This window comes from Sturnus vulgaris, chromosome 1 (genome assembly GCF_052056855.1).
Source record: "Sturnus vulgaris isolate bStuVul1 chromosome 1, bStuVul1.hap1, whole genome shotgun sequence".
Taxonomy (NCBI): domain Eukaryota; kingdom Metazoa; phylum Chordata; class Aves; order Passeriformes; family Sturnidae; genus Sturnus; species Sturnus vulgaris.
Genome location: NC_142243.1, coordinates 21,944,950 through 21,955,740, shown reverse-complemented (window position 1 = coordinate 21,955,740; position 10,791 = coordinate 21,944,950). Strand labels below are relative to the sequence as shown.

General features: G+C 36.6%; 1 protein-coding gene across 1 annotated transcript in view; it reads right to left on the bottom strand.

Moving 5' to 3' along the window:
* Nucleotides 1-1,012: 1,012 nt before the first annotated feature.
* The window catches only part of ZNF804B (zinc finger protein 804B), a 225,282-nt gene continuing 215,503 nt past the window's right edge, over nucleotides 1,013-10,791 (bottom strand). The window contains exon 4 of the mRNA XM_088161351.1: nucleotides 1,013-8,620. Within this exon, the coding sequence (XP_088017477.1) occupies nucleotides 4,933-8,620 (3,688 nt within the window). The 3' untranslated portion in view covers nucleotides 1,013-4,932. The remainder of the gene's footprint in view (nucleotides 8,621-10,791) is intronic.

Below are 10,791 nucleotides of genomic sequence, written 5' to 3'. Positions count from 1 at the left end.
AGGGTGTAGGAAGGATTTTTCTGGCATTATAGTTAGTTTTACCAAGAATATGAAAGTGTGGACAACTTCATTTATTCGCATATTATATCCCAGTCAAAGTAAGGTGAGTGATTTGTTTTTGTTTTTGTTTTTTCCCTGCTTATACCAAGATTTTCTCAGCAGCAAACAGGCATCATCTAATCTCAACTGGAAGCCTACTAGAGTTAACAGTAATGTCATAGATAATAATTTGCAGAGGATATCCTTCAAACACACACTTTTTATATATTTGTCTAATTACAAATTTTGGTTATATTATGAAAGCTAGAAGAAAAACACAATTGAATGGAATTAAATACACTGTATCAATTATGTCTGTCATGGATTTGCCATGGTTTCAAGATTTTATAGAATCCCCGAGTTATGACATGTCACTGCATGGTAAATTAATTTGGTCCCAGAGTTTGGCCAAGGTATTTCCAGCTATGCAGATAGGCTGGACAGAATATAACCTCTGTCACATCTCACCTCAAAAGAGAGAGTTTTATCTACTACAGACATGCAGACACTTGTTTTTTAGCTTCCTTCATTCTTTGTGCTCACCTGGAGACATGACACTTTTGAAAATATCCACTGATGGGTATAAGTAGCCTTGCAAATAATACAGCAGCAATTCTGGGACCACTAAGCTGAGTAACTATATGACCAAAAGCCTTGTGTCAGAAAACAATACACATGGAAGGTAGATGGAAAAGGGACGCAATAAACAAACTGGAAAAATACAAGGTAATAGGGAAACATAGGATAAAGTGATATTTATCATGACTGTTTGAAGATTTAAAGAATGATTGAAGAGTGAATAAATGACACATTTGTAGATATTAGATTCTTTACCAAAGGACCTGTTATGCAATTATTTGGGGAACCTGACAGATGAGTTATACATGTAATTCTAATAAACTGATCAGTGCATAAAAATACTCAGGAGGATATTGATTCATTAAAAGTCCTTGGAAAAACCACATAGATAGAATCATTTTTGTAAGGAATATTTATTTTCGGTTCCATTTAAACAACCCACTTTTGTAACACATACTAAAATCTTTAGGAAACATTCTAAGAAACTTCAGGATTATAACCACAGGAATGAATTAAACGTATTTAATTTCTGGAGATTAAAATACAGAATATGTTTGCACCATTCTGCATTTTATTAGGTTTATGCCTTTTGGTATGCTTTACATTAAAAATACATGACTGACACTCTTTATACCAGTAAGCCTTTTTATTGAAAAAAAATATTATTGCATTAAACTACATTCCCAGGGATTCCTTGAATAAGCTAAAAAAAAAGTCGCATTGCATGTACAATAGTGCAATTCACTTAGCTACTGTATAATATAAAACACTTTATACAGAAAATACAAAACAAAATTACTAGTTTACATATTATACTAGCCAGAGTATTATCCAGTTTTAAATATAAACTTGACGCTTTTAAAATCAACCTGATCAAATGGCATTTTTATGCAAATCTGCACAACAAATATACATGTTGAATGTATTCCAGAAGTGCATCAGATTTTAAAAAAAGTCCCAAACAACAACAACAAAAAATTATCATAGTGTAATTCAGGAAAATTTTTTAATTGGAATTTTAAGGTGTGGATGACCTCTTTCCTTGCATTATGCATCAAGAATACACAATCAAGCTAAAAAATATATTATTAACTTGGTGAGTGTATAACACTGCCATAATGATACTATAACTCTTTTAAAAATCTGTTTAAATAAAACCAAAATTTAGCACGGCTCCATACATCAGGCTCAATAATGCTTTTAATAATTATCATGATACATATTTAAAGTATATTACTGATGAAAAAATATGGCAGCAATTAGAGAAAATATATAATTTCAGCTGTGTCGATAGCTTTATTACATTTCTCCAAGAAAATCCCTTCTGTGCACCAAGAACAGTGTTGGACGTTGCCTTTGTTTGGTAATCAGTGATTACTGTGTTTCTGTTGTGCTCTTTCTGTTCTTAATCTCTCTTTTTCTCCCCATTAAAACATCTCAAAATTCTAATTTCCATTGTTTCAAGAATTGAAATTAATCTTTGTTGTCAACTTATTTGCCTTACCCTGTTGGTATGTACAATGATGCATGGAAATCCTATGATTTCATTTCTTCTAGAGATCTGTTGCATGATGAATACATTAAGGGAAACAAAGACATCTATTTTCCATAAAAGATCTATGTAGTAGGGTATGGTTAAGTTTGATTTGTTCAGGTTTCTTGCCACAGATTTTCCTACGGTATTAACATCATCTGGTAGAAGTGGAATACAAAATATGTGTACACACATTAAAGATGAGATTAGCCCATCATTCCTTCAGTTGCATATTTTTCTTTTGTTGTTATCTACTTAGAATACAAATTAACTCATACACAACGAGGACAGCTGGGTTTACTTCAATAGAGATGAAACTGGGCCCATAAATTTAAAAGTTTGTGGGGCTGGAAATGCATTTTTTTATGCTGTTATTATCCCTGGACTGCTGGTGATGGCCACGCAACCCAGTCAGCCCCTTCTAGGGCACAGCTTGACCTGCTGTGTTAGATGTCCAATTCAGAATGTTTCTACTGAGTTATGACTAATGTCTCCAAGTGGTCCACTGAGTGAGTGATCTCCATCCAAGCAAACAATGATTTTTAGAGATGTTAAGTCAGAGTAAGTGAAATATGTTTGGTTCTCAGAAAATAAAGTATTGGAAGTACAGAAACTATATGTAAATTCAGATCCTATTTTGGGTAATTTTTCAGTCAAAATTGAAAGGAAAAATTGTTAAACTCTAGAAACATTTAGTTCTACTTTCTTCCCAAATAAAATTTTTTACTTCCTCAATTCTGAAGCAATAATTTCAATTAAAGAATTACTCTACAATGTAAATGAGAAAAAAAAATTATATGCTACTTACCTACAGATGAGTAATACCAAAATGGCATGAATCCATTTTGGTAATGAGACTAAAAAATAAGCTGGGCATCAAACCAAAATATATTTGAGGATGCTGGTGCCACCAACCTTTTTCAACACCAAAATGTTTTGCTTCTGCATAGTCTCCATAATTTCTTTTCTGATATTTTTTTCACTAGCTAAACCACCAAATATATAAAGCTACTTTGCAAATAAAAAACTAACAGTCACAACTTGTAAAGTGATTGGAAAAGTTTGGCATATTACCAGTTTATGTTGAAGAAGCTCCAGAAAGACAGAAATTAAAATAATTCCATTTTATTGCAATGGATCAATGTATTTTGATTAAAATGAAGAAAATTGGCCCTGTTGTATTTTAAAGACACAACTTATTTGCAATTAGATTTTTCAGCTTCTTCAGGTAGATGAATGGAATAAAATTCCTCCAAAAGTTTTTCAATGTGTTCTATATTGATTCTGAAAAATACATTGTGTGAACTACCTTAATTGCAAATGAATTGACATAATTTCAAATGTTTTTAATTCAAACAAACAGGTCCTGTCTGTTGGATACTTCATGGTCCAATTTTATTGGGAAGCATGCCTGCAGTCTAACCATAATTATGAACTAATTTCATGCTAAATATCCTGTGTTCAGTTAGAAACATTATAAAAAATGTCAAACTATGCCATTCAAAGAGATGCCGAAGCCTTCACCTATTTCCAGACACACAGTTATTACGAACAATTTCAGCCACACATTATTCTGAAGGTTGGATACATGCATTCAAACATTGTGGACTCATAATTTCAATTTACTTGTTGAGAGTTTGGGAAGCCATGCGAGAATCTTGACATATTTGTTTAGAATCAATGTACTTTTAAATGCTGAGTACTTGAACAAGTTTTTCTCCGAGTCTGAACCTGTAAAGCCAGTTTTTGATCATAATTTTACTTCTGCATCTTTATGAATATCAGAATTATTTTATAGGACCAGCCAATTATTTCTTTTGTTTGTGAAAGGGATGAAAATATTTACACATTCTTTGGGAAAGATTCTTCCACACACCAGAGCTCAGTTTGGTAGGAAAAAGGTATTGCAGTTTTTGGCCAAGGACCTCTGAGGTTCAAAGCCAGCACTGCTGCTTGGCAGTTCTGGGCTGCTGCAGCTCAGCCTCACATACCCTGTGACACAGCCAAACACGGGCAGTGCCAAAGAACTTGGATTCTCAGTGAGCCTTCTTGGATGCTTGGCTCAGAGAGAAAAGAGGCAGCCTGCTTCTGCCAGCACAGAGCTCCCTGTGCTAAGGGAATATTTTGTTATGTACTCGTGGCCTGACTGCAGTCCCTTTACACTGTCCAAGCAACATATGCAGGGATGAAATCACTAAAGTATCTTCAAGATGTTGTTGTGATCCTCATCTTGTAGTGTTAACTCATCACTCCTCTCTCTGAGCCTCCCCAGTTTACTTTGGCCAGGAGACAGCCCCAGGGTCTGCTGGTCCCAGGCACCTTATTTTTTGCTCCGTCTAAAATACCATAACTAAACCAGGCACTGTTTCATATACAAACTCAGAAACTCAAATCTTTGAGGTGTGTCAAGATTGCTCAACCTTAAATTGTGCTACTTTAAATCCCTTATCAGTGTCAATATTGATCCCATTTTGTCTGGGTGTTGTGGTCCCTTTCTACTGACAGTCATAGACTTCTCACTATTCTTTTAAAACATTCTGTGGAATGACACTGGCCACCCGTCCTTCTTGTGATAGTATCACAAAAGGCTTTATGGCAGCTTTTCCTCGGTGATACAAGAATAAAATCAACATTCATATGCTGTCAGCCAGATTGTGGACTTTAAAATCGTTGCTGTTGTGCTCTCAGCAGAACAGCAGATTTCCCCTCAGACATGACTAGATGCTGAATGCTTAATTTTATTTAAATTTGGGGTTGGAGCCATAGCGAAATCGTTTGGGCTAGTTTAAGTAGCTAGAAACACTGAAAACTTCTTTTGCTGTAGGTAACTGTTGGGTCTGGATAGAACAAGAATAGTGATGGGGCTCTTGTCCTTGGAAAAAGGGATGAACCAAGTGATTTGGGTGTATAGCAGCAGGTGTGGCTGTGTTCAGATGTGGTGTAAATAAGGCTGGGATGTATGCAGCATGTGGCAGTGCAGGGAACGGGAGTGGGGAAGGGTGGAGGGGAGCGGTAGAAACCAAGTGCAGTGGGTGTCCTGTCAGCAAAGCAGGGTGAGTGGGAATGAGGGCTGGTGCTAATGGGGAAAGTGATATGGGGCCGAAATGGGCCTGAGAGAGGGGGTGGAGGGGTGCCAGGGAGAGATGGCTGCCGTGGGGATGCACTGATGCTGAGACAGCAAAGCGTTGCAGCAGCGTGTGGTGGATGGTGGTGACAGTAGCCTGCTGCTGAACAGGGAGGGCTGGAACTGCTGGTGTTGCAGAGAAGGCAGCTGGTCCTGGGGCAGGCAAAACTTTCAGATGTTTTGCCAGAAGCTGTTTCTGCATGTGCTGCTGGGCTTGCAGCTGCAGCAACCGGTATTTGTCTACTTCTTCTGGTGTAAATGTGATAGGCTGCTGTGTTAAAGGAGGGGACGTGGGTTTACTGTACACTTCTAGGTCATTTAGTGTGTCACCATACTTCTGCATAGCATTGTCACAAAAAGAGTCTGAACTGCCTTCTGCCCGGTTCAAGTCCATGTTTACATCATGTAGTTCTTCTTTGGTCTCTGTTGAATTAGCAACAGAATATCTATTAGAGGGAAAAGCACCAGGGAAATCATTTGGTACTGGATCACAGCTTTGTATAAAGGGCTGCATTTCACTAATGAAGAGATTCGTTTGTTCCTTTATTGCTGTGCTCCTTTTTATGCTTGGGCTCTGATAGCTTGTTTCAATTTGAATTATGTCTTTAAGAACACAATGATCATAATCAGTTCTAGGTGAAAGAGCAACATTAGTTATGTCTGATGCTTCCGAGTTGTTTTTCTTCACACTGTTTTCCAATGAACTGATTTCATTATGTCCCATGTCATTTTCACCTATGCTTAGCACTTTCTCTGGCAAAGGTAACATTGCAACGTCATCTACTGATGATGAAAACTGAAGAGCAAAGTGACTTTGTGAGTGATCCTTTGATTCTACCCCACTACTGATTGAAAATCTCTCTGAATCATGCATTTGTTCCTGGGTTTTCTTAGACTGCACTCTTTCTAAAAGCAACTTGGCTGTCATTGACTTTCTTTTTCCCCATATGTCTTTTGCCAAGTTTTTGGAAGAGCAGGTGGCAAAGATTTTAGGCTGACTATTCACATTCAGAGAGCTGGAATGTGCAGTTTCAGCTTTTCCTGGTTCAGCATTAGAACCTCTCTCAGCACCCTTTTTTGTTTTATTGTCACAGTTGTCAGTCTCCTTTGAGAAGGATCCTGAACTGCTGCCTCTTGATATTCTGCTACTAGATGATCTTTCACTGCTTATTGAATCACTTGTGGAACCACTTTTGGATTTGTGGTAGCTTCTACTCCTGCTATGCACTTTCCCAAAATGCTGATGTCTACATCTGCTGTGTTTAGACCTGTCTCTGATTTGTAAGCCTTTATGTCTTGAACATCTTCGATATTTAATTGTGCCACACTGAATGCAGTTTTTAGTTCTGTGACTTCTACTATGACAAAGATAATCCTCGTCTGTATCATCTGAAGTGAAAATACACTTGTGCTTTCTATGTTTACATTTGTGCCTTTCATCTGTCTTGCTTTTTCTTTTACAACAACAAAGCAAATTATTTCTTCTGTGATTGTTTGATGTGGGACTCGTGTAGCTCATGTAGCTACTCGTACTGCTAACTGAAGTGTCAGAATAGCTGGAATGTCTGCCAGACGAGGACTTTTGAGGAGATGGGAATCTCCAGCATCTTGCGTAACTTCCACATCCTTCATTATCTGAATACCTGCTGTTTGAACTGGATTTACAACTAACGAAACTCCCATTAGAGTCTTTCCCACTGTCACTTATGTCACTGCTGCAGCTGACCACATCGTGAAGGGATCTGGAGTCACTTTGGTTCTCGTATTTTTCTTCAGAGTCAATTAAATGACATTTTGCCGATTCAGATTTTTTAATTCTAGACATGAAAGCAGAAAAGGAAATGTTTTCATTTCTAATTCTCTGAGTTTTTCTTTCACAGACATGGAAATTATTCTTTAAAGGTCTTCTCAGTTTTTTTGTATAAAGACTTTTTTCTGTTAAATAATCCTTTTGTGAGACATCAAGGTAAGCAGGCACTTTGGGTATATTGTCATTCAAATAATCTGCAATGCATTTTTGACCATTTTCATTAATTTTTTTCTCTATGTCTGACTCAGCTTTTTGCTTGGCCTTTCTTGGGTTTAGGGAACCTTTCATCTTCTTTGGTTTCAACAACTGATTATCTTGTTCATTTGACATTTGCTCATGTTGTATTAAACCTGAGGGTTCATATTCATCTGCAGTCTTATTTTTAGAGAGCTCTTTACAGCTTGCTTTGTTTGTTTCATGCTGTTTACCCTCCCTGTGATTTAAAGAGAGTCTGAAGTCAAAATACAATGGATTACAACCATATGAAATATGGGGCTCAGTTTTTGTAAACAAAAGTAATTCTGTGGGCCACTGCAGAGCAGTGGTGCCATCTTTGCTCACTACATGGAGGAAAGGCAATGCCTGGGGCTTGACTTCTTTGACCATGTTCTCCTTTGCCAGTGTTTCCATATTTCCATCTGTGGTTTCTGAAATCTCCAAAGGTCTTTCTCTTTTTATCACTCCAGAACTGTCATTAATGTTGCTTGCACAGGTCAGCTCAGGTGCTGGCTGTTGTAGGAGCTCAGATAACTGACCTGGCAGGTGGGCATTGCTGTGCTTGCAGGTGTTCAGCTGTGTACAAAAATTGCTAGCTTGGCATGAAGATGAAATGGGATTTTCTAAGAATTGTTCAGATTCATTCAGTTTGCTCTCTTGCCCTGTTTCTCTCAGTGAAGCAGAAAAATTCAAATTTGAAAGTGGTATTTTGACTTTAGAAAATGAAGCATTAGCTCTGAATTTTTCTTCTGATTCTCTATCACTACTTTTATCATTTTCCTTTAACATTTTAGGTTTTGCAGCTACGTGACTTGATGCACTGCTATCCGAATCCCTTCGGTCTTGTGTAATAGGTGACTCTTTATCCGTACTTGCTTTCAGTTGTTCCTCCAAAAACGTGACAGAATGACAGCCCTCAATAGTTTGCTTTTTTTTATGGTTGGGGGACTCACTACAATCATTTCCTTCTTCAGAGTTCTCACTAAAGACTGATGCTGAGGACTCAAGCTTCAAAGGGACCTTTTTAGAGAATGAAAAAGACACTCCTGCCCTTTGAGAGATATTGTTGCTATCTGGGAACATTTGTGAGATGTGATTTCCAAGTGCATGGTGTCTTTCAGTTGGGGGATGGTGCCTGCTTATGATAAGTTGCTGTTTTTCTAGGAAGCTTTTGGAGAAACCTTGTCCTTCACTTGTGATGGTTCTTTGAGAACTTGCTGTGAACTTGCTGCCCTTGTAGAGGAAAATGCCATCTGGTGACTGCTGCTTTTCCAGGACTAATCGGGGGGCTTTAAGCAATGGTCCACTCCCACTGATGCTTTAAGGTAAACACATAAAGAAAAAAAAGAAAGCTGTATTAAGTAACCGAGTTATGACAGAGCATGCATTTGACAATGTCTGTCTGGTGAAGGAGGGTCTCACTCAATTTTTTACAAGGTAAAGCTAAGATTCAACAGGGTAAATGTGGAGTTTATCATCAGTTTGGGCTTCTATATGGGCAAGACAATATTTACACATAGAAAATTGCATGTTTTAATGTCAGCACATGAATGTTCTTTTTCAGTCATGCCCATGCACAAGAAGACCAAATATTGGTTTTACTCCGAATTTATATTTAAGGGAACCTAATCTGTGGTAAGTCTTGGTTTTCTAAAAGGCATCTGAAAAGGAAATTGTGCCATGTTGAAAAAGAGATGCTTCCACCTGGAACATCTGCAAAATCAAAGTCATGAAGAGAAAGAGAAACATTCTGCTTGCTTAGGGAAGAATGTGTTTGTTTAGCTTTTTAAAGAGTAGATTCTAATTTTATTTTCAAATTATTCCACAATAAATTACTTTGAAAAGTATTTAAAGAGATATTCATACTAAAACTGTCAGAAAACATTGGTGTGGAAAAAAATCACAACTTCACTGGTCTCATTATCAGCTACGATTTGACTTTGCCATATTTTCTATGTTTAACTTCCATTAGTTACATTGTTCCTCTTTTCAAAATATCTCAGATTTTAAATGTGATTTAGTTTTCTTGTAATTAAAAAAAAAGTTACGTATTCTAGGGCCTTAACAAAAATGGCAAACCACTGATTTCTTGAAACAGATAATTAACTGAGGATGAAATGATTGTTGCCATTTTCCATTAAAGATGTGACATTAAATATAAAAGTGTTTTTCCAAGATATATTTTAAACACACATTTCATTAGACTAATTATCTGTATTTGCTATCAATGCAGTACTAGAGTACACTAACAAAAAAAAACCTGGAACTCGATTAAATAAAGAGTTTGATAAAAAATATAAAACATTTTAATTAAGTGTAAATAAAACTGTTAGATCTACGAATAAGCTATCTAAAATTGGCAACCATGTCTTATAAATGCTATATAAATACATTGATCTTCAACAATGGGAAAGACAGAAAGACTCCCTGGAGTAGGGTTAAATCATAATATGAGAATACGTGCACATTTCAGAGAATATATTTGCATTTGCCAGAAATTCAGCATAAGAGATACAAATGAACCCTTATTTGTATATTAAGAAAAAATTATCTCTAGGAGAAGGCATATAAAGAAATAGTTTTCAAAGTCGTCTTGGAATAGCAAAATAAAATTTTTCTGTGCTCAAGATTAACAATAATTTTGTTGTCAAATTGAATTATCTTGTTGTAAGCAACCTGAGAGACAGTGCTCAGGGATGGTAGCAATTGTATGTGTGTAGACTTCTGCTTACCAAGGCTGGCGTTCTGTCTTTCCTCAGCAATTGGGAATACCACCCCTCCACCAAAATCCTGGCACTCAGCCTCCCCTGAGCCTATTAGTGACCACAGAGAGGAATAGCAAACTCCTTCTTTCCACACTCTATGCAAAATATTATGCACTCCTGGTTCTTTCTAAAAGCAAACCTGCTCTTTCCCTCCCAGATTCATTCTGGCTTTCCTGTTATCCCCAACATTATGGGTCTGTCTGAGGCTACATCTTCAAGTGCGTGGGCATAAAGGGAGCTTCCCACAGGCAGTTACATTTGTTTCAGCAGATTTGTATGAAAATGGAGTCGTAATCATAAAAGTGATATATTAGCACTAAACTGTTATATTTCAGCAGATTGCTCAAAAGCAATTACATAGGCCAAAAAGACTTTGTAATAAACTGGATGCTGTTATTTCCAGGGTACAGTAGTGTTCAGATGAATTTTTAAAAACACCAGTTTATTTATCTGATTAACTCATTGTGGTGTAGATTAATATAAACAATTGGTTTGATACAATATATTCTACTGAAGCAATCAGTGTCATTAAAAAAGGAGATTTCTCAAATTCAAAGGTTTACTACTGCAATCTTTGTCCTCTATTTTGATATTAATCAATAGAGCTAACAGTATCAGGCCAACTTAATTGAGTTAATTACTTTTTTTTCCATTCAAATTATCCTACAGAGAAACTGAAGAATAATCCCAGTACCTTAAAAGTATTAAATAAAAAAAAAAAGTA